Here is a 25,478-nt window from a genome sequence, read left to right as displayed (position 1 = left end):
AAAATAGCAACTTCAAACCTGGTTGTTAATCTCCATAAGAGCAACTACCTCTATCCATTAAGCATCTGTAGAGTCAGTATCATATCCTAGAATCATCATTAGCACATCTATAACATGAAATTAACAGCACTTGCCTGTAATATCCTGAGGATGCATACAGGCTATCATCAGTGGTTTAATGTTTATCAGAGAGTCTCAGGAATACAAATTATCAGCTTCACCTTTATGTAACTTTAGTTGCTTGAGATGACAAAGTTATCTGCGCTGCTGAGAAGAGAGCTCAGTTCTCTGTGTTGACCCTTGGTCTGTCTTTTTCTTGCAGTTACTCTCTCAGGATTACCCTTTTCAGCTCTTTGCACTTTGTGTACTGTGAATAATCAGTTTCTGAACACGTGGTCAAATCAGATTTACCAATATATTTGTGCCTACAGAGTGTTTTCAGCAGGGTTGCTTTAGAACGTTCAAGAGAAAGAATTCAGGTGATGGGATGGAGAGAAGTCAGTGGGTGATAGTTTTTCTTTCCTGATTGGGTCACCTAACCAAACTTTCTGATCACATCTGAAAATTACTAAAAAACACATCTCACCATAAAAACTGTTAAAAACTTCTCCTCAGAAGAAGAAGAACAACAACAAAAAGAATGAAAGAGATGGAGCTAAGGATGAAAACATGCACAGAAGGTTTGCTTTTGATAAAATAGAAATGAAATTTGTACTGCTATTACTTATGCTAGACACTGGCTGCTGGCTAATTTCTTGCAGCCATCAATTAGAAATGAGCTGAAGAAAGAGCCTTTAGCAACATTAAAAATTGTTTTTTGAAAGAAATGTCATATCTTATTAGCAGAGAGGAAGAAAGCTTGATCCATTTACACAGTGCTTAGAAGAAAGCGACCCATTCACTTGGGGCTTCCTGATGTAACACTAAAATAGAATAGTAGTAATGTAGGTAAAAAGGAAGGGTCTGATAAGAGTAGGATTAAATGAGCTGTCACAATACATGGATGCTGGAAGTAAGACTATTGTGATGCTGCCATACTGTCACCAGAGAACATCTCTCATATGAAAGTGTTAATGAGTGAGGGGCAGAGGGACAACAGGTACTCTCTGACTATAGAATAATCATGGTGTTCAGTAGTCTGTGACTACATAACCCTAATTAAATTCTTGCTTGCTCATATGCAAATTTTTACTCCCTGAAAACCTGATCCAAAGGCAAATGAAATAAATGAAAAAGGTTTATATAGCTCTCAATGACCTTTGAAACAGACTGATTTTTGCTCTATAAAAATAGGTTTCAGTAATGAATTCATCAAGTTCCACCTACACTTAAGCACCCTTGTGCCGTGTTTCATATCCTTGTGCTGAAACTGGAGAATAACTTTGGACTTTAAACATTTTTAGCTATGAATGGCAGTGCAAATTGCAGAAATGGTGACAAAGATTTATTCAATCTTATTGTAAGCTACAGATGAGCAAGAGGGACTTCGAAGCAATGTCCAGATCAGCAAAAGGGAACTGGCTATGCAGACTTTAATTTTCAAGACACTGGTCTCACTGTGTCTGACTCCACAGTCTAATCCACTTCTGTGAAGTTTCTGAAGTTTCTGTATCCAGCAGAGACATAGGAAAGACCATAAAGTATGGGGAACAGTTCATCCAAAAAAGACAACAATAGGTCAGTTGAAATCTACCCTCATTTGGGTGAATCATTGCCTATAAATGAAGTTGAGGGAGATGAGCTCAACTGCATATGTGTATGTATTAGATCTCTAATGTTAGGGGGATAAATCCCATCTATTACATAACAGAACTTAAACTAACATAATGTGATGCCTTACATGATACCTTGAAAGTTTTTCAAAGGATTAGGGTGTCCCTCAAGGGAGGAGGGACAGGAAATGTTGGGTTTAATAGTAAATGCTGTGAAGAAGCCTATGGGTCAACCCTTTCCAGATCCTTGGAAGGATTAAGTGCAGTCCTGAACAGAAGCAAAGAAACAGAATGGCCTGTTCAAGAAGCTAGAACAGTTCTGACTAGTTATAAAGATTTGCCACACATTTTGGGGTGGAAGCAAATGCTTCTCCTTTCTTCTGAGTCACAAAGAACCAAAACTAATGACTAGAGAGGGAGGCCATGAATGCAATCAGCCCACCTCAAGCCTCAGTGACTTTGTTGTGGAGTGCTCTGGAGTCACGCTCACAACAGCAGTGCTGTAGTGAAAAGGAAGACGGGGTGAGGAAGGACCCACAGACCAGTTCCTACCTTTCACCATGCCTGGACTTCTCATTTTTCTCTCTCTGGCAAGACCCTGTCTCCAGAGACCTACTGGAGTCACAGCAAAGAAGATGACTTTCTACCAGAACACACCTAGGTGTGGGAGATGGGTACTGAGAGGAGACCGCAGTCCTGTAATGAACTGCTGCATAGTGGTCCTAAAGGGAAGGTTTGATCCCTTCAGTTGACTATATATTGACCAAGCATCCTCAGAGGCATTTAGGAATAGTACGCATGCTCTCACTGTTGGGCACCTTTGCTCAGAAAGCAATCATTCTGGGAGATGGAATTAAATTTTAGCCCTCTAGTCAACCCCCATATTCATATTTATTCAGTGATTTGAAGGAACGCTTAATGCATGTCCTTTGGGTTCAGAATGATTAATGTGAAGTCTGCTTAGATTGATGGGCAGTTGGATGACTAACCATTTAGCTGGTGATTCATAGCTAGCAATTATTATGAATAGCCTCCCAAGATGATCAGATCAAAGTAAGCCACTTTGAGCTTAATAGATTTTAAGAGACAGATGGTGCCTGGGTAAAGGGTCACCACACAAAAAAATTAAACATATTTATCCTTGCCTTGCACCTTGTTGTGAGAATAATTTACAGTGCTGTAATGAAGTAACCTGTTTTATTCCTCTCTGGTTATGGTTTCTCTCTAAGTCAGTTAATTGTTTTCCATTTTAAATGTTAATTCATAGCTGATTATTGATATTGACTAGAATCTGAGGCCTGCTTGAGCTAAGAATTCATGCTTTGAAGGATGATTTCAGACACAGGCCTTGCTACTTAAGTATCCCTCCGGGACATGGTTAGAAATGAAGGATAGTCACCTTATTATGGACATAGGATTCATGAATTATAGAATAATTAAGGTTGGAAGGGACCTCAGAAAGCCTCTGGTCCAATGCCATGATCAAAGCAAGTCCAGCATAGAAATTTTATCCAGTTTTGAAATTATGTCAGGGCCTTATCCAGTCAGTTTGAGTACATCCAAGAACAGAGATCTCAAAACACCTCTGGGCCTCTCTTCTACTGCTTAAACATCCTCACTATGATTTTTTTTTCACCATGTTTAATCAGTATTTCCCTTGTTTCCTTCATGCAGTTTGATAGTGGAGACTGCTCTTCTCTGTCTAGCCCTTCATCAAGCACTATCACTTTATAAATTTGGGTCATTCTCACACACAATCACCTTCAATCACAAGCACCCTGTTACAGTACATCTGTGTTATTATCTCCCATTATGGTTGGTAAGGTTTCCAAGGATCACAGAACTTTCGGAGGGTTCAGCACTGGTGGTTATTGGAAATGACATGAAGGCCCTAATAAAAAGGATAGGTGTTCTCGGGAGGAAGGGATCCTTCCTCCATTATCCACTTGTTTCCCTCATGTCTTTGTTGAGGCACCAGGAGTGGAGCTAGCCCTATCAGAGAATGTCTGTTTCTTCTGAAGGTTTACCAGTGACTGGCCAGAAATATTTAATTTCCTTTTCTGGGAGATGCTTCAGTATCTGAGATCTGACCTCCTTCCCTCCAGACTCCAACAAACAGCAGACATAAGACCAAAGCTAAAGCAACCATACAGGAAGATATATTTGGAATATGAAACACTATAAACACACTCTTTCCATCTCTCTCTGAAATATTTCATTTTCTCTCAGGAGAAAACCATCACTAGCAAAGTCTGTCTGAGAAGGTAGATACCACACCAGAAAGAGAACTGGAGGGAAGATCTATTTTCATTTAAAGATGCTTTATCTGGAATCAGTCAGAGAGAGCAGAAATGCTGGGAGTGCTGTACACATCTACCTGTGAGCAGAAGGTGCATACTAAAGAACTGAAAAAAGACCCTGGAGACAAATGTATGAAGAACCCTTAAGTGAACTGTGAGCCTAGAGATCAACAAAGAATTATTATAGTGCTAGTGAGTGTCACTACTGTCTTCTGTTGTCTTTCCAGCGGACAACTGTCTTCATTGGCCTAATAACAGTGAGCCTCTGTTCGTACTGAAACTATAATGAATATTTTTCCCAGGTTTCATATCATGCAAACAATTATAAGGCTACTCTACATATGCCTAAAGACTATAACCTTTGCTGAGCCTTTTTTCAGTTTCAGGTCTGGCTGTGACCTGGATAGGATGGTGATGTTTTTATCCAATGTTCAGTGCTCAAGATCACTGCCAGAAAAATCAGAGGTACCATGTCAGACGAATCATACATCAGATACCCTTTTGAAAGACAGGCTTTAATTAAACACATGCTATAAAGCTCAGTTACTGGATTGAATTCATCAGCTTGTACTACAGGGGCTGAAGAGATGATTTAGTTGTTTCTGTGGATCTATACTGTCATTCAAATTTATATAAGGATGAGATACCATGAAAGCATATCTCTGATTATACCTTATTATCTTGTTATAAGCAAACTGATCTAGGTAGAATAAATTTCATCAACTAAAAAAACCTAAAGATTTTTTAGTGAACTGAAATAAAAATTGTCCAACAGGAGTTTGTGGAAATGCATTCTCTTCAGCACAGTTTCAAGCCATTTTATCTATCCTTGTTCAAAAAAACTCCATCTTAAACTTTTTTAATACAGTGTTATGTGAAATTAAATTCAGTCTTGTGATCTGTGAGTTGATAGAAAAAATTTTGAGGTTATTTTACAGTTATTGAAAAAGAAGTTCATAACCTACATTCATTCTTTTTAAGTGGCATTTAACATAAATGCATACATATTTTTCATTATGCCATTTTTTCATAACATCTTAAATTCTCAGAAACCTCCCATCCTCAATTTTCTTGGAAGTCCAGAGATGTTCTTTACCACTCAGATTAAGTGAAATTTGTATAGTTTTGCCCTTTAGTGCTAGTAGATTTTCTCTGTGTCCAAAAAATACAACTTTTCTTCCATAAAGTCTCTAGACAAATTAATATGGGTCAAGTGCCAACGGCCTCTCATGCCCATCCATGGCACACACAGCTTGTTCAAAACAGCTTCAGAACTTTTCAGAAGCAATAAAACATAAATATCAACTTTGTATCTAAACTGCTTCTCCTTAGGTTCACTGGAATAACTTGTGTATAATGTGTTGACTTGGAAAGACATACATATTCAAAATCTGAAGGATTATATCTTCAGTAGAGGGGCCCAAATGATACACACTCTCTCAAGACCTGGCCCATCAGCTTAATTCTCACTGCAGCCAACAAAGCTAGTCCAAGGCCTGTGTGAAACATTATGTGTTGTGGAAATGAGGGAAAAGGAAATGTTTGTATTCCCAGGTCAAATGCCCGCTCCAAAGCATAAGGAAATAAACTCATTCCATTTGAAATTCTTTGCATGGACTGCAATTTAATAGCTTCATTTTTTCCCTTCAGTGATTCCACTGCTGAGCTGTCAGACCAAATCACTGCAAAATCAGGACCAAGACTTTTTATGGTGATATCTTGTAATACTAAGGTGCCCTCTTCAGTTAAGAGTGCTGGAGGCACTGCCTTCTCCACTAGAACATCAGATCTATTCAAGAAGCACAGCTGTGTAACTCCTCTGATGTGGGGTGAAAGAGATCATAGGAAGAGAAACACTCTAAGACATAAGGACATATTTGTTTAAACCAAGGGAGCCTACAAGATGTCACAGAGAAAAAACTCTTTTCTGTTTCATTTGCCAGACTTCACAGATAGAACACTGACAAAAAGACAGAAACTTTGATAACTTTCATCTGCAATCCATATTGTTTGAGCTGTAATGAAGACATTTACTGGAAGTTTGTAAGTACCTACTGGCATCTGTATCAAATATGAAATGGTAGAGATGCAGCTGAGATCATTATTAAAGCTTTAAATCAATGGATTTTCTAGCCTTTTTACTTGTGTCATCATTCAGAGCAGACCTGGAACTGTGTGGGATGAATAACCTATTAAAGACTATTACATGCATTTAAAGAACCTAACTCTGTCATAACTGGAAAACCTGAAGCATTTAAAACCTTCTGAGATAGCAAGTCATGAACCCATCTATCACAGAGACAGGAATATCAAACTCACTGAGGAGCGAATAATTCAACAAGGCTTCAGTGATATTTATAAAGATTTCAGGCTACTGAAAGGCTACTACTTACTGGCTATTCTCCTCTTTTAGAGCAAAATCTGCTGTGGATCTCACTAGGAGTGCTGGTACCTCATGTGGATTGAGTGGCATTACCTTCAACACCACTTCTAGTAGGATGCCTCTCTGAGAGCAACTGATGTCAGAAGAATGCAAATGATATTTTGGAACTTCTGATGTGATGTTGTTCACATACGCTAAGAAATACAGGCTTTTTCATAGCAGATAATTGAGGATAACTATGTACTGCAAATCTAACTGAGCAGTAAATCAGTATGGCTTTCACTGCTTAGACATGGAAGTTTACCATAAGAAAACACACTTTTGCTATGCTAACAACCAAGGCCTTCACATATGCCTCAGTCGGCAACGTAGACTGTACGGGCCTCTCACTTCACAAGGAGGCAAAACACAGCATTATTGCAAGATTTTGCAATGTTATATGATGTGGCCTTCAGCATGTGATCTGGGAAACATAAGGTCTTTTTAGAATGCTTTATGAGTATGTGGAGATCTAGGAAGGATAGGCACTATCACAAGGGAGAGCTTTTATAATAGTATGCTATAAGATGCAATTTTTTTCTGGACAATATGATTACAAACCCAGAAATCTCTGAAAATTCACTGAATTTGCTACTTGTTTCTAAGCTGTGCAAAGCTGAAGCTAGAACAGAGCAGGAAATTTCACCCTTTAAAACCTTCATGATACTTCAAAAACATTCCCATGGTACATTAGGTCAGTCCAAAGTCCTTTCACAGTTTTGAAACAGACAACACTGCAATATTTGGGGGGTTTAGATTTATGTTATACCTCAAAGAAGTAGTTAGGGAGTTGCTCTGGTTTAGCTAGTCAAGTGGAAGTTGCACATTAGGTGTAAACATACAGCTACAGGGAAAGTTTTGCTCACAAAGTGAGCTATTTGTAGGTATCTACATGTGAGCAGAGTGTCTAGGCATGCATAATAGTCAGTGGAGAGCTAGTCCATACTGTCAGTGAAGACTAGAGTTGTTCAGGTGAGCAAATGGAGGTGTCTGTTGTAGGCTAAGCTGATGAGAAAAAGATTGTATCAACTGGCTTGAATAAGTGACATAGAGAGCCATCTGAGAAGCCCCACTGTATTCCACTTGGCTTCCCATTTTCCCAGTCAAAAGGTGTGAATCTTCTGTAGATCCTGTACTGTATCTGGTAGACCCATGGGGATGCCTCAGATACTCTATAGCCTCTGAAGTGACACTAGATATCTATGTTTAGGTAAATGAATCAAGATCACCTACATCATCCAAGTCAAGTGATGTTACCTTGAACTGACTCCCACAGAAGTGCCCATTTAAATTGTAATAGTAGTGTGATACAGCTGGGAAAATCAGTTATGGAAATCATTCCAGATCTGCTAGTAGATTATTATCAGGGCATACAAGTACATGAGGTGAATCATCCTGTCTCTCAACAAGCTTGATAACGTCTGAAATAATTTGAGTTGCAGGAGATGGGAAGTTGGCTCATGGCTTTGGACAGAGAACCTCAGACTGCTGTAGTGAAGGGGATATTTCTCCCACTACAAGGCAGTTGAAAGAATCCCAGAACAGCCAAAGGAGTGAAAGCCTGATATGAACAGCCAACTGGTCCTAGCCCAAGCGCACAAAGTGAAAGTGCACTAGGGTGATAAAAAGTCTTGACTGACTATGAAATCATGTGGCCTGGTTTCCAGTCCCTGATGTTCACTGTGATACTCCCACCGTTAAGGTGCCTGTACTTTTTGGGGAAGATTTCACCTCCCTATTTATTAAGAGACAAATGGAGTGGTCAGAATTCATTGAAAGAAAGTTGGAAAGTGAACTGAGAACTCTCTGCTGCCAGTATATAAAAGTGGCGTGTGCTTAACCTGAGAAAGCAGTAGTGCTTCTTGTTAACATCACCTCGGAATTAATGAGAAAGAGGGGAAATGAAGAAAAGCAAAAAAACCCCAAAACCAAACAGGTGCTTTATTGGGTAAAGTATAGAAAATGTTGCAGAGCAGCTGGGTGAGAAGACATGCCCATTCTTTCTCGTAGCCTAGAATGAAATTAAGAAGCAGCACAAACAAAATACATACCAATACAGCAGGAATAATTAAGACAGAATTAAATTCTGCAGAGAGACAAATTTTAACTGGACAAAGATGACACACTTAAATGCAGGTAAATGAGATACTGGCAATGTAAGTAGGGGAAAAGACACAAATTTCTCACACTTTGGGGTGTAAGTCAAACTGAGGGATATTAGTGAAACATTTCTTGCTTGAGTAGCAGTACCTAAAACTAACTCTGAGGGACACCACTGACCCTGACCCAACCCTCTTTTCTAAATGCAACAGGCACTGATCACTCAGAGATAGATCCACACAGTAAAACTAACTCACTCAACTCAGCATGGTAATCACATTATAAAAATGGGTCACCTGCAGCAAATCGTTAACAAAAGCCCAGCTCAGAAGTAATGCTCATATATGCCCAGAAATCATATTTGTAATTAATGACAAACTTCAAAGAAGTCTTAAAATGAAGAACAAAAATTTTATAACCTGAGAGGACGTTTTTTCCTCTGGCCTGACCTCCCAGGTAATAACGTGAATTTGATAAAGCTTTGTGAACAAAGGACACCTCCAAAGAGGGCTCAGAAATTCAGATGCACATTAACAGAAACTTCTGCAAGAGCAACAGAATGATGGGACTATGACCCCATGTAAAAACATCTCATATCTTTACAATCAGGCATTCAAGTAAATTCTACCTCCTGAGAATTAATTACACTGACAGCAGGGGACATTACTTACCTCACCATTCAAGAAGCAGTAAAATACTGACACAAAGAAACCCTGGAAAAATAGAAAGCAGTCAGTTATAAGGTAAGTATTTTAACACATAGAACAGAGGGCTGAGCTTTATCCTGGGATCATCCTGAGCAAAAACATAGTCTTGTTGAGATCATTCACTTCTACACAGATGAAATCTTTACCCTACAACTTCATGAGAAAATACTAAGTGTCTTGCAGCTCACAGGTGAGACACGAGAGCCAGAGTCTAGACAGCCCTTCCACTGATTTTCCCCCTTTCTACTTCAGCTGTGCTAAAGCATATCTACAGCTTCCAGCTGCCTCCCCAGACCCCTCACAGGTCCTCTGTCATGCCTGCCATCTCTGTGGATGTCTCAGACACTTACAGGGGGGTGTCAAATGGCCTTAGACAGTGTTGTGGCTTAAACCCAGCCAGCAATTAAGCACCACACAGCCACATGCTCACTCCTTTCCTCTCCCAATGGGATGGGCAGGAGCATTGAAAAAAAAGTGAAACCTGTGAGTTAAGAACAGTCTAATAACTAAAATAGAATACAATACAATAATAACATGAGTACTAGTACTTGTATATACTAATATATCGTTAATATTAGCAATGAAAAGGAATATAATAAAGAGAGAAATAAAACCCAAGAAAAGACAATGCAATTGCTCACCACCCAGTGACTGATGTCTGAGCAGTGCTCCACCCCTCCCAGCCAACTCCCCCCAGTCTATACACTGGGCCTGACATTCTATGGTATGGAATATCCCTTTGGCTAGTTTGGGTCAGCTGTCCTGGTCATGCTCCCTCCCAGCCTCTTGTGCACCTGCTCACCGGGAAACTGAAAAATCCTTAATTTAGGATAAGCACTACGTAGCAACAACTAAAACATCAGTGTGTTATCAACATTATTCTCACAATTAATCCAAAAAACAGCACTGTGCCAGCTACTAGGAAGAAAATTAACTCTATCCCAGCTGAAACCAGGACAGATGGTCTTGTGTGGGCAGATGTATTGTCAGGTTGGTAACATTCATCTGAGCTGAACTGCTCTGTGGAATCTATTGACAACAGTGACTAGACCTCTGTAATGACTGCAAAGATTGGAACGACTATAATGGAAGCTCAGATGACAACATGATGACACTTTCGTCTCTAAACCTGTGAGTGGAATCCTACCCATTTTGCTTTCAGTGATGGACTGCAATAATTGTCACCATAAAGGAGAAATTCTCTGTGCTTTCTTACATATATCTTCATAATACTAACAATAAAATAAGTAGTGTAGCATTTTTGAGATACTGAGCATCAGCAAGTAAAAAATACAATTTTAGGGAATGAAACATGTGGATTGGTTTACTGGTAAAGGGAAAACTTCCTTTGCTCACAGATTAAAAGGGACATTTTTCATTTTGGATATTCAGTTGCAATTTCTGGTGGGATGCTCTGTGTTTCAAAGCTAAACATGCAATCAGTAAAAACAGTAATCCAAAGCTCAAAACTTTTGTAATCCATACCTCTAGATTTGGCTTGACAGCATGTGTGCTGTATATTTGTATTGATATCCTGGGTATCAGAGTGCTTGTTCCTGCACGATTCATAGGTAAAACACAGTTTCACCCTAGTTCAAGAATGTCTTTAAGCAGACACACCTAAGTAGAAATGTGTGGCTAAACACCATTGAAGGTCTTCAGTCACTTTTGGTTTTGTGCCAAATCCAGAAAGCTGGGGCAATTACCCACATCCCACTGCCTTTTACATCCTGGTAGAACTCATATTAAATTCAGGGGAGGGAGGAGATAGGGCATGAATTCTCGGTTGGTAAGGTCTGATGGTTGAGTGCATGCACCATAGCAGGATTGCTGGAGAGAGGCTGGGCAATACAGCTAATGTCTTAATCAAGCGAGCCCAACAGGTAGGAGTTGTTTCCCTTTGTTTTACTTCGTTCACTGTGTGCTCTGTGAAGAGAGAGGTACCTTGGGAGTGTGATTCATCATCTCTCAGACAGTTTAGGATAGAATGAAACATCACTCTCTCCAGTGACTTTCAATGGAGCCCAGGTGAGGAGCTGTAGCTATAGACTGAACATAGTGCTGATGTTAAGGGGGATGAATCCCTCCAGTGCACACCTGAGAGGAGATCTCCACTCCATATGACATGCTTATATGTTTGTTACGTAAGGATGAACAAAGCTGAGCTATTTTCAACTAATATTTCTATCATGGACTTCATTGCCATAAGTTTCATGGCTGAAAAGCACTGAGGATCCTTTCAGCAATAGCTGATACCACCTGGAAACTTACTCTCTTACCTGAAAAGACTGCAGGAAGGAGTTGAAATAGATGAAGACAATCTGGGAAATGTCATCTTCACCGGGGTTGACAAAGAAAAGCATATAGGTAATGCCTAGCAGAGGCAGAAGAACTAATGTTGCCTTGACTGCCTTCCTGTGGGCAGGAAACAGAAAACACAAGTGAACACAAGAAAGAACAACTGTGTTATCTGAACCACTGTAGATTGACCCAATCCAAACAAACCACTCCTTTACTGGAGAGAGGGGCTGAGCCTCAGAGCAGTTCAGAGGGAAGTACCTATCAGCTAGAGAGGGAACTTAGGTGCCTCCTTAAGACAGTTCAGCATCTGCACATGTCAAACAGTGTTAGAAGAAAACAAAAGGATGGCGTAAGGCATGTCTGATCAGAGGGCTGTCCCATATGTACAGTCACCGGAGGAAAGAAGCATTTTAAGAGAGAAATTCACATGTCAGCTTCTGTCCAGTGTCTAACATGAGTGAATGGAGTTAGAGAACACAAGTACTCCCTGTGGGTACCTCCCTCCATCTCTCTAGGCATGCTGCTAGAACATTTGGTTAGGACAGTAGTGGAAGCCTATATTTGCATAATGGCCAAATAATTTGAGCTTTTTCCCAGGAGGACATCCAAGTTTTAGACACTTTTCAGCCTGCCTGCACAGGAAAAGTCCCAAGGTTCGTGACAAGCTTATTGTGTAACCAAAGATGGAAGCTCCTAGTGTCCTCAGGCAATGAAGAACACAAGTTTCTTAGGGCTCGGGAGAGGATATTTAAGAGGGAGCCCATGGGATCCCATGTTCGAAAGGCTGGATAGAGTTTAGCAGAGGAGCATGGAAAGAGTGACAGCCTCTATTTTGGGTTGTGAAGCCACAGTTGAGTTTGCTAGTTAACGCTTTCTGACCACTGCCTGCCCACTTGGAGAAAAGTGTTCTGGGAAAGCGTTTGCCTTTGAATCCTGCTGTTTGTCCCCACACCATGAACTCCAGGGGACAAATGGAAACCATTTTTATATCCCTCCCTTTCTCTCTCTTCTTCCTCCAGATAGTTTCTGTCCTATGAATGAGGCTTGGATTAGGCTGAAGCCTTGAGATTCTCTGTGGCCCCAATGACTGATTTCTTACACCTCAGGTTGATGTGGTAAGTGCACAATTTAGCTGCTGACCAGGGTGGGAATGCTGTGCCCATGAGACCTGCCCTACTCCCATCTTTTGATTCTGTCTGAAGTATAAATGCTCTCTCTCTCTCTCTCTGTAACACCTGCACACCCAATACAATTGTTTAGGGCTGTCTTATAAATAATAAACAAGCAGATGTTGCTCAATGAAGCATACATGATTATTAACAGAATTATTAGGGGATAATCTTTATTATTGGTGCTATAATAGTGTCTTGGGATGTCAGTTGCAGAACAGAACTCTCTGTGCTAGATACTGTACAAACACAGACGACTGTAATTTTGCTAAGTCTATATAAATCTCTGTATAATGCCATAACAGGTAGATAAAGACAGGCAGGTAGGCAGGCAGAGGAGCACAAGAACATTGCCAGTGTCAGGGCGAGTGACAGTCTTAACAAAGTAACTGCCACATCATTTAATACTTGCTTAACAAATGTTTGGACTACTCAGCTTTTGAGCAGCAAGGCTTGCCCCAGGCTTTCCTGGAATTATAAGGGCTTCTATTTAGGCTGTGAAAAAGAAGATTCCCTCACAGAGCTTGTAGTGAGGATAAGATCACCGTTGTCTGTTCAAGGGCAAAGGCAGTTACTTTAGATTGCCTCAGAATCTAGTATCTCAACGCTCCCTGTAAACTGCAGCTGGGAGAAAAATGTACTGAGATTTGAAATAGTGTTTTTTCATTCTAGTTTTAGCTTTATGGCATGACATTTGAGCATTAAAAAGGGTTATTTTTCCCCTTCATATTTCAGGAAATGCGCAGAAAAGTGTCTGAACAAGAAAATCAGACCACATCACTAACTTGACATTTGTCCCTAAAGCCTAGACAGAAGTAAGAGGAAGGAATCAGGCAAAACAATAAAACCCCATTACTGAAGCAAAACTGCCTCCAAAGTCAAGAGCAGGCTGATTTGAGGACATCAAGATTCAAACCTCAGCTTGATACACTGAGATTTTATCTAGAAATGATTTAGAGGATTGTGACCAATCTTACTCCACAAAACCTGTGCTATTTCCCAGTGTAAGGACCTGTCTGTCCATAAATGCTCCAAACACCTTGCAAAGTACTGCAAATAGCAAGAGAGGAAGGGCACGCAGCATCTCCTGAACTCTTAAGAATTTGCTTTTAGACTGTTTAAACTAATCTAAGTCTACACTGCTGCTGGAAGGGGCCAGGCCACCTTCCTTCTGCTGCCCTGGGCTAAATGTTCCTGTCTTCTCCTTTCTGCCATACTAGTGCTTGTGAGATTGCACGGTCAGCCACCTCAGGGAACTGATCTACCTGAAAAGCCACCCCATATAAAGGTAATGATTAGTTGAGGATCAGTTCCATGATGCAACCCACTGAGTGGTTACACTAATGCTGGTACCAGCTGAAGGGAAGGAGCAAAATTGCCCTTCACTTTAAAAAGAACATTAAACCCTACTGTAAATTCCTGTATGCACACAGTGATCATTGGTAATGATACTGCCAGTGATTACAGATATGATATGCGTGTTTTGGCCCAGGCTGCTTCTTCTTTTACTTCTGGCTCTGCTAGCATATTAGTATGAACAAGGATCTTAATATGCATCCGCACATGTTTTTTTGGGAAGTCTTGATATTGTATTGTTCTGCATCTACAAAGCTAGAGCCTGGGACAGAGAAGCAACTTTTCACTGATTCTCCAGATTAGCTGAATGAATGGTCTAGTCATCAGTAAAAGGAGTTATGATATATAACACATATGCTTGTGTACATATAGAAATTGATAAAGTTCCTATCCTCACTTAAAATTGAATCCTTCAGATTTCATTGGAAGGGGGAAATTTCACATGTGTGTTGGGGCACATGCAAGCCTGAAGGAGGTAAAGAGGCTGGTGGCTGCGACAGTGCACGTGTCTGTGCCTGTAAGCCTAGGCTGTTTGCATTGTTTGGACACTAAAATGGAGTGAACAGAAAAAATGCAGGCACGTTTTTACAGATAGCCTGCAAAAGCAAACACTGTGTGAGCTCAAGGGGCAAGAAAGACACCCTCAGAGATCAACAGTGATATCGGTAAAGACAAAGATGGGACAAGGACAGGGCAGGAAAGGCAGTTCTTTGTTAACACCAGAAACAATAAACATCAGCTGACTTACCTGTACTGTATTGTTTCTGAAGTGGTTGAAGCTCTCAGCTTTGTCATTAAAATCCTAACTATGTTAAATAGAAATACAAAATTTATCTGGAAAAGAAGGAAGAGAGAGGAAAAAATAAGATCAGTGAGTCAAATAATGGCTTAAAGGATGTGATAGACCTTAAAAGCCACATTTTTCAGTTCAAAGCTGATTGAAAACAGCCTCTTGGTTTTACCATTGATTGCAACAGCCTCAGAAGTTTACTAGAAATATCAGATTATGCAGCAAATACCCAACAGCTATTAATATTTTCAAAACAGCAATGAAAATGGAAAATTAATGGTCCCAGCAAGGAACTTATTTTTACTCCCTTTTACTTCTTTCCTGGGTGCCACAAGGAACTAAGTGTGGAATTTGTTTGGCTATTTGCATTTGTCTCTGGCTGAGCTCATCCAAGGCTCCCTGCACAGAGTATTGGGCAGCACTGTGCTGTGTTGACATGGCAGGTGTTTGAAACCATCCTCCCATTCCACAGCAAGCTGTAAGGGTTAGGTAGGGCTCCCCAGACCTAAAGTACAAGGCTGCATTGCAGAGATCTGAATGTGAGCTAGTCACACCTGACTCCCTCTGTATTCAGTGGAGGCTACTCATTGCACTCCACAAGAGACATTTAAAACAGAGCAGAAGAATCACACTGAAAAATGCTTTTTTTTTTGGCATGTCTTTAAAAGTGAGGTGATGGATTTACCACTTCCCTTTTTAATCTGCTGAGCCAGGTAATTATTATTTCAGTTGCAATCTCACCACTGAGAATTGAGATTTGTTCTAATTGCTGTTGTTGTATCATCTGCTAAGTGAATTTCTTACATAAGTTTCCTCTCAGTGTAAACAGGAAAGAAAAAAAAGCCCTGAAAAGAAGATTCTGATTTGTAGATTGTGATCAGCAGAAGGATGTGACACCTAGAAGCAAGTTTTGGGTTGCTTTCAACACATAAAGTAGGGTAGCTTACAACATACTGATCTGTCTCAAACTTGTTGACTATGTCAGAACTACAGAACTATCTCAGGATTGCTGAGGTCACAACCTAAGCTTGTGAGAAGATATTTATCTCACACACATTTCCAGAGTCCCAGGGCTCCTGCCATTTTGCAGTCTATGAATGGAGCAGTTCTGTGATTGACTTCCAACTATTTATGAATGCTGTAGCAGAGCTGCCAATTTAAAGGTGTTCTCAAAATATGTTTCTTTTTTTCTGTGCAATGTGGTATATTTCAATGATTACAGTATCTTGGCATCCATCATATCATTCCCTGCAGCTACTGTAACACTGTTTATAAGAAATGGTGCAATAAGCACCTGAATAGACACTGAGACACTGGCTTTGGGAATCATGTACATTGAACACTTATTACGTGAGATACAAAAATGTTGCTCTAGAAGTTAATATGACATTTTCTGAAATTATTTTCTTAGCAGAGCAGGGCCTTAGGGAGTATAAGAAATAAATAAACCAGTGCATTTTGTATATTTGTTCTCGCTAGAATGGTCTTTTTCATATTTAAGAGCTTGAAGTCAACTTGTTCGCTATTTATCAGAGACAAAACCAGCTTCATATCACTGGTTTGATGTGAATCTTAAACTCCTCACACTGGTGACTGCACCATTCCTGAATAACAGAAGGAGAAATGTTCAGACAGTCTCTGTTGAGGGGGAGTTGGATGGGGGTGTCCTTCATCCACAGAAAGAAAACTTCTGCCTCTGAAATTCTGCTACCAAATCTTCAGATTCTTTGTCAGCTCAGAGACAGGTTTGGGTTACTTCTATCAAGAATGCAAAAAAGGCACCCATCCAAAACTTGACACTTTCACAATCATAATGGAAGGTGCCAGATGGAATTAGAGACTCTTAGGCAAGGGCAAGTTCTAGATATAAGTAGGACTAGTCACATGGGATTAACATGATGAACTGGACCGGAGAAAGCATTTCAAGTTTCCTGAGTCCTACTTTGATGTGACAGCAGGGAACTGGAAATTCAAATTGCCATAGGCTGCATCAGAAAAATTAGGGATTTTGATCTTCTCTGAAATTAAATTGCAGAAGTGTGATTCATCAGTCCAGAAGGAGAATTGCTAGCTGAAAAGTTTGGGAGTTACTTCACTAGAAATACTCTTATTCTATATAAATAAATTTTTCATTCTCACATTCTTTGTCCTAAGTTCCCCCTATCCAAGTGTTGCAGAAAGAAAATAATGATGACATACAAAAAGGATGTATTAATACTTCTCACCTAGATTTTCATGTATGTTTGCACTGATCCCTGGTGACATGGCTTGCTTATCTGGCTGCCAGCAGTAATACTGACTGTCTCAGTTGAGAGTGTGCTGGGTACCACCAAAAGCTGAGCATCCCAATGGAGGCCATATTCAGGGAGACAATTCAGCTACCCAAGCACAGATGACAGTAGCATTTGAGGTTCTCTTGCACAGCTAAGACCTGGTGTCACTGGTACACATGACACAGGGCTGCTAAGAGACCACAACTGAAAGCAGACACATTGGTGCTTACTTTTAACAAGTTGCTCAGATGTCAGATGAGAGCCTGCTAGGCACATTATTTGTTTAACATTGTCTAGGAGAGAGGAACACTGAGGCCAGAACAGACGCATTGGCCACTCACCCTGAGTCCTCTTCCTAGCTCTTGCACTGAATATGCTGTATATCCTTAGTCACTTGGGCAGTATTCAAGCCTGTGGGTCTGAAGACAGACACTAAAATCCACCTGAGGATGTACTCAGTAATCTAAAGTCTGCATTTCAGAGTGATTGTCACCCCACCTCTTCCATTAATATTTGTAGTCATGTACTTGTTGACAAGGGGGATGGTCATGCAAACATTGTTATACTGTTTTCCTTCTATCTTTCTCCCAAAGTTCTCCTTTGCTGTGCAATTTTTCAAATGCTGAAGAAGATGATTTAGGTCTCATGCCTGCAATTAAGCTGAGTAGTCTTGTAGACAGCCCTAAGTTAGATTTCTATGCCTGAGCTAGTTACCACCAGCTCCTTTAATAACCAATGGAGAAAACCAGCTATTTTTACACTATAGTTCCTCCTGACTATTTGAGATATTTACTTCAGCACGAGATGACTCTCCCCACTTTGAAGTTCTTCTTTATGTGACTTTCATAGACAGACTTGTTGGGAGGGCTTATATTATAGGGCTGTATTACAGGGTTGCATTTAGTTGCCTAAACACAGTCACTGAGAGCCATTTTTGGTGCCATGGTGTATCCTGCCTGACCTCAAACTACTACTTCAGAACTGCATGGGCTTTCTAGTGTATCTGTATTGTCTCTGCCAGACCCATGTGGAGCTGATAGAGCATCTGAAAAGGTATTATGCACCTATGTTTAGGCAAAAAGATCTCTCCTCTGAGTTAGATTACATAAATCCTATCTTGATAGTCTTAACATTTCCCAATGGAACAGCTGTGAATACAAAGTCACACCGATTTTTGGAAAAGCATGAAGGAAGGAACAAAAGATGACTTCTTTGGCTAATGGTTGGCTGCCTTAACCCATCTGGCACTTTGGTGTTACAGTAGTAACTGTCATTTACAGAAAATCTGTCCCACTGCTCACCCAAGACTCCAGAAACACTGATCCCAAATTCCACCTTACCTAACTGCGGAAACAAACTCAGATCTGGGAATTTTATTTCCTGCTCTGATCCTCATAAATGGCTGCTCTGTAAATAGCAAACCTGGATCCAAACTCCTCTGGATTCTTAGGGAGGGTCTCAAGTTTAAACTGGTCCGAACTCCAGACCTGACATTTACTCACACAATTACACTTTTCTAACATTTAATAAATGAATTTAAAATGCCTGTCAAAGCGCTGGTAGTTACCTAAGGACAAATGTCAGACCCGACACCTAGTCATCTGATCACCATGCATACCCTGATGTGTAAAGAAAGAGTGTGAGGAGAAATATTCAGTGACACTGCCCAAGTACAGAGTCCTAGCTTTCAGCAACAGGCAACTCTTGAGGACTTTCTGAGACAGTCATTAGAGACTCATCTCTGTGCCTCAGTGATCTTTTCCTCCCTGAATGGGTCTAATCCATTAATTCAATTTCCTCTTGGTTTTGTCTTCACAACACCCAGTGTCAGTGAGCGCTACACTTCAGCAATTCATGAGGGAGGAAAAATTGAAAAGAAAATAAATTTGCCTGAAAAGCAAAGAGGAAACCCACTCCAAGAGAAAGAGGGTGGAAAAACAGTAACATAAAAATCTGGTCACTCTTTCCCCGCAAACGAGTCTTTTTTTTTTTTTTTTTCCTTGTTAACAAAGACTGATAAATGGGACAGGCGAAGTAGAGCATCCTGGGCTTGCTGGAAGGTACTGGAAAAATGAGCCACATATATCAGCCCATGAGATGATGGCTGGGATGCAGAGAGGATCATCAAGTCAGGAGAATCCTGTGGCCTTTTTTCAGCATAAAGTAAGGTTAGAAAAATAATTCACATCTCCTTCTGGCTTTAGAATCTATGAATAATGTATGCAGCTCTTTCAAAGCTTGGTTTTCCACTTTCTCACAGGGCTACTTTCCATAGCTGTCACTGTACCAGGACAGCACACGAGTGTAGTCTTTGGCTTGTTACACACAAAGCTCCTGTTTCTGGCTTCATCCTGTAGGCTTCTTCAGTAAAAAGAATAATTAGTTCTTCCTCATTCTAGATTAGCTACTCGAGAGAGAAAAGTGAAGTGACTTGGCCCTGCCTGTAAAGTGATTCCATCACACAGTGAGGATAAGAAGAGTAAAAGCATAAGAGACTGAGTGAGACTGGCATAATTTCATTTCAGGCTACTTCTAGGCATCTGGTTATCCCAGGCTCTATTTATATTCAGTGGAGAGAAACAGGCACTTTTCAACAGTGGTTCATTTGACATATTTTAAATGAGTGGTTTTGGATAAATAGTACTTGGACTTGAACCAGCTGCCCACACGAACCATCCAGTGATCTTCAGATTATCTGGGGATATCCCACCTGAGCTTCAATTGAACAAATGTGGCTGTATCTACTGAGGATCTGTGACATCATATTATATGCAAGCTGAAAAAATGTTCTAAGACACCAGCATCAAGGGTTCCCTGTAGTCTCTATTAAAGTTTCTCTGGGAGATCTTTAAGACTTGAATAGGATAACCTCTCAGCAGAGCTTAGCAAGCAAAAAATTCCAAGGCAAAAGATACAAATGTAGTAACATCAAAATACTTGTTTCTGGGTTTGCCTTCTAGAAACATATTTCGTGGTGTGTTCAGTTTTAATGATTTCTTTTAAAAGAACACTCATTTATTTCAGAAAGACATTTGGCTCAGTAGGACCTTTCAATAGCACTCAAAGAGGTCTAATCTGAAGATTAGTCTTCATGACATAATTGGATGGATTTTTTTTGTGCATTTGTCCACACTAGGCCTGATACCACAGCTCACAGGGATGATAGCTTGAGTTCGTTCAGGACAGAAGACACAATCTGGGAATCAAATAAGGAACAGACTGCTGCCCACAGCCTGCAAAAGCTGAAGTATTTGAAATGAAAATGGAGCTATTTTCTTAGCTGGAGAGAATCCATACAGTTCTAGTGACTACCAGATTGATTCTGATTTACAAGCAAAGAAGATGAAGCCTCTGGTGTTTATTCCTTATATACATATAATAGCGTTTCAAAGGAAGAAAGATCTTACTACTTCAAAGTGAGTTTTCATAGAAAAGAGCCTCTGTACTGTATCCAGCAAAGTACACAATTATTTGTCAAGGACTTTCTTGTTATTATTGGAGCTCTATGTCAACAAATTAATTTCTCTCAGAACTGGACAGCTCTTAACAAAACCCACACATCAGTTCCATAAATGGAGACAGATGAATGGATGTTTAAGAGAAGTAATGATGACAGGCAGTGCATCCTTCTTATTTATCTTTAATCTCAGTTGATATTTTTATTCATTTCTGTTTATACATGTGTTCTGCTTCACAATGGAAAATAGAACTAAGAATTTTTCCCTTGATATTTATTGATAGGTAAAATGAATCCAGAGGTAAGGTCTTGAAAACAGAATAAAACAGCTTATTTCTTATTCTCTTACTTTTATTTATGATGTGCTAAGAATATCCTTATTGCTGGAATAAGACCCTCTCCAACTACATATGGGAAAGAAGTAGTTTGCGTATCTTGCCAGGGCTTTGGAAGTTTAGTATTTCCATTTCTAAATTGAGATGAAAATTCAGAGCCCCAAAATGGTTTTATGCCAGTGATCCAAAAAGCATTTGTACCATCTGTTCTGGCACTGATCAATTAAAATCTGAACATACAAACCCAGAAGTTCTTTTGAACCAAAAGAAACTTTTCAGTGAAAGATTTTGGTCATAAAAATTTTCTGTCATAAAAACCAAACTCCATTTGAGAGGAAATTTATCTTCTTTAGTGAGATGAAATAGCCAAAATATTCCAAGATGCACAAAAGATGGAACGCTGACTGTGAAGGCTTCTTTGCAGTTTTCCTTAAGCTCAGGAGTCATTGTGGGAAGTCATTAAACTGTTCTTCTCTTCTGAGAGTTTAATGGGCAACTAGCATTTATTTTGCTCATTTCTGCTGGGCTTCTTTATGCTTCACAGAAAGCCTGTACTTCTGTGCTTCCTAGAATGTTTGCTCCTCTTCCCTCCCAGGAAATGTAAATGTTATTCTATTTAGACTTTGCATTTTTTTGCAATGTGGTAAAATCCACACCAGGATTAAGTAACCCAAATTGGCATCAGAGCAGTCATTTTAGCTGGAGCATTATATACTGTCGTCCTGATCTCAAATGAATAGTCTGCCAGTTTATTAATGCCTCATTTTAATTGTTCTATCATACTGTCCTGACATGATTCTCAGACAGGGCCTTTTATTACAAAAGTTTCCCTTTTAAAGGTCATAGGCACCACAATGACTCCTTTTGGCACACAGCAAAGTGCTGGAAAATGTTATCTAATCAGGAATAATGAGACGTGATTAAGAAGAGTGAGGCATAATGTGGTGGATGGTCATGATCAGGGAGACTGTGTAAGAGACTCCCTAGAGCAGCAGTGGAAGACCAACTCTTCAGGCAAGCAGAGCAGGGCTATACACATCCTGAAGATTGTTCAGGATGGAGTTGTGTTTTGGTGGGGAAGGGAAAGAGTGATACATGAACAGACACCTTCCTTACCTAATGTCTGTGTTACACATCAGCACACAGACCCTTGCCTTTGCCCACACTGTCACCTAAACCCAAGTCCAAACACAACTCCAGTCCTAGTTGGGATCATACCATTTCCTCACTAGAGCCCTACGTCATGCAAGAGCATGTCCATGGCCTCTTCTCCAATCTGTGATGGTCTTACTACTGTGTTGGTCCTTCTGCTTCTCCTGAAACATCTTGTATTCAAAAAGCTTTGTTAAAGAAACACACTGCAGGTCACTCCTCAGTCAAGTTAACTACCATGGGTTGTCTGGTCACACATGACTCAACAGGGCTTCTCTCCAACTATTTCACCTGACAAGCCAGGAACATACTGAATGTTTCAACATCAGTAAACACATACCCTTGCAAAAGTAACAGTGGCACACAGAGAGTTCTTGCCTGGAGGGAGTGATAGCCCCTTGACAACTAACTCATCACACCAGCACACTGAAAATGACCAAGATGACATGACAGCTTAAAACATGGGCACCCCGCTGTGAATAGTCCATCTGGCAGTTCCCCAGGCTGGGCAGGTTCAAGTTGCAATGTGTTGACAGTGAGAACCACAAGAGACTCAAGAAAGAGTCGTCTTCCAAAGAGGAACCATGCAGCAACTCACAGATGAAATGTGATTTCCTATCTGGAAAGTATTCTGCATAACACTTGGCAGGATGAATTTTGGAGAAAGTTTTCTGGGCAACTGCTGCTGGTCATATGAGTTTCTCATTGGCTGTGGAACATCTCACAAACAGAATTAGAAATTATAGAAAGAAAGAGACACTGTAGGAGCGTACGTGGTATTGGACACCTTGTTTGAAACTACTGACTCCACAGCTACAAAATGTGAAAAACAGGAAGACAGTAATAGCAATGATGGCAGAATTGGAGATAAATTCTGGATGGACTGTTATCAAACTAGCATATTATCTTTATCCTATGTGTAGCTATGACAGTATGCTTGCAGACCAGTGAAAATTATGATAAATGTCTTGTAAGAAAATCTCAGGGATGCCAATAGTTTACAGGTCATGAACTACAGCCTTGGTAGCAGTGGGAGAACTGGGAATCTGTAGAGAGAAATTTTAAAAAATCAATAGGAAAAATAAATTAATCAGCAATCCAGTGGTTGAGAAAAAGCATAAGCCAGGCAGAGAGGAAGAAGGGAAAATTAAAAAGATATATCAATAATAATAAAAAAGACGTCTATCTCTAAAGAGAACAATGCAGAAGCAGAAGCATAAGTGTGAAGAGAGTCAGCAGAAACTAAGAAATATCCAAAGAAGCAATTATACCAGCAAGGAATATGCTAGCACAGAACTGGGGAGTGCTTTTCAGAAAGAACAAAAATGAAATGAATACAGATACATACATAGGTGCAATGCTTCTATATATAAAATGGCAAGCGAACAAATCTTTATGACTTCTTTAGAGGATCAGAAGAAAGGAACTTTAGCAATGTGAACTGCAACATTTTGAGTGGGACATTACAGTCAAGCAAAAGGAAGTGAAGATCAAGATGAACTACAAATTTTATCTATTGGATGATATCAGAAAGGAATGGATTTCATACAGATTGGTTAAATTGCTTAAGAAACCTATTTCCCCTACCTGCAGTAATTTTAAATACATTTTGGAAAAAGATGTATGTAACAGGATGGTGGAAAGACAACTCTGCTCTTCAGAAGTGTAAATGCCTATGTGGTGTTAGGATAATCATGACAAAGCAGAGCGCAGCACATTTCAAGAAGAAAAAAATGTGTGAACACTGTAACATTACACTGATAAACTAAGCCATGGGATAGGAAGAATTATTGAGTCAAGTCCTATAGCTATTGTAAACAGTTGTATTGAAACATCCTTTGCACAAGTGGGCAATATTAAATAAACTGTTACTATTCCTTTACTTCTATTGGAAGATATGTAATGAAGCCTACTTCTATGAATGCTAGAGGTCTTCTTAATTTAGCTTAAATATATTTGACAGTATTAATTTAGCTTAAATATATATGACAATTTCCTTTTTGTCAGTAATACTAATAAGCTTAAGTACCTCCACTCTTCCCTGTGATGTACTTACAAAAAACATCATATCTTTCCACAGTCTTGGTTTTGAAAAACTAAACAAACTCAGATATTTACTGAAACTTTCTCCATGATATGGTCTTCCAGAGCATCAGCCAGTGATTGCTACATATAAGATATCACTATATTCCATAATCTGAAACTGAGCTGGAGTTGGACAAATTCTTTGCAAACACTGTAAAGAGCATTTGTAGAAATAAGGTGTAAAGGGGAAGAATTACAAGGTTTGTGAAGTCCTCTCAAAGAGTCATATTGGGGAAAAGGGGGATCCAGCAGATTGTCTACTCAGGTTTGTGAAAGGAATTCAAATTTTTTTCTCCAAAGGCTCCTGTAGAAATATGGCTGTTAGAGGTTTGGAGGGAAGAAAGAGCGTTATGCATAGAAATACAAGAAAGAAAGGGTAGGAATATATATATATATATATGTAGTCTGTTTTCTCAATGGAGAGAGGCTACCAGTAGATCTGTGCTGTTTTACATAAACCTTACTGATCTATAAAAGGGACTAAAGAGCAGGCTGACAGATTTTTAGTGACACTAAGCTACTCAGGATAGCAAAAATAAAGGCTGATTGCAAAGGGCTGTATAGGGTCTCACAATACTAAGTGACCAGGCCATAACATGGCATATGAAATCCCATGACATAAAGGTAACACAATGAGGAAGTAAAGCAATCTTAACTTTACATGAAGAGTTATGAGCTCTGGATATTTTCATTCACAAAAGAAATGTTGGAACTACACTAGCTAACTCCCTGAAAACTTAATCTCAGTTCCCAGTGGTACTCAAGAAAGGAAACAAAGAATGTTTGGAATTACTGAGAAAGAAAAAGAAAACAAAATAGAGAACAGGATGCTGCTATAAAAATCCATTTGTGTGGTCACACCTTGAGTACTGGGGCAAGCTTTGATCTTGCCACCACAAAAATGCTATGTCGTTAATGACTAGCACATCATAAAGACCACTTTGGTACATGTCAACTGTCTCCTGAGCAAAATTCCACATTGTAATAAGGACGAGCCCATCTTCTTAAGGACACTTAACTCTTCTACAGCACTTGCCATCCAGGGATCTCAAAGCATTTTACAAAGGAAGGTAAGTATCATTAAGCTTGCTTTACCACTGGGGAAACTGAGACCTAGAGCAGTGATCTAACGTGTTCAAAAGTAAATAGCTGATGAAGGCAGACACAGAAGTGAACTCTACTTATGCCAGCACTTAATTGATTGTGGTGAATTATTTTCAATGAGACCCAAAAAGCAGAGGTTAGAAAACTGTTCATTTCTCAAGCACAAGCGAGAAAATCTATAAAAGCTGAACGTAAGGTTTGAAAAAAACTAAATA

At 39.7% G+C, this 25,478-nt stretch overlaps 1 protein-coding gene across 5 annotated transcripts in view; it reads right to left on the bottom strand.

Annotated features, from left to right (window-relative positions):
- The window catches only part of CRHR2 (corticotropin releasing hormone receptor 2), a 158,983-nt gene that overhangs the window by 5,250 nt on the left and 128,255 nt on the right, over positions 1-25,478 (bottom strand). For all 5 annotated transcript variants that reach the window (XM_074848598.1, XM_074848609.1, XM_074848636.1 and 2 more), the window contains 3 exons: positions 14,816-14,901; positions 11,521-11,656; positions 9,206-9,247 (listed from right to left, as the gene is read on the bottom strand). In XM_074848598.1, the coding sequence (XP_074704699.1) occupies positions 9,206-9,247; positions 11,521-11,656; positions 14,816-14,901 (264 nt within the window). The remainder of the gene's footprint in view (positions 1-9,205; positions 9,248-11,520; positions 11,657-14,815; positions 14,902-25,478) is intronic.

Source organism: Strix aluco, chromosome 1 (genome assembly GCF_031877795.1).
Source record: "Strix aluco isolate bStrAlu1 chromosome 1, bStrAlu1.hap1, whole genome shotgun sequence".
In the NCBI taxonomy this organism is placed as follows: domain Eukaryota; kingdom Metazoa; phylum Chordata; class Aves; order Strigiformes; family Strigidae; genus Strix; species Strix aluco.
This window is presented reverse-complemented; position numbering and strand designations above follow the sequence as displayed.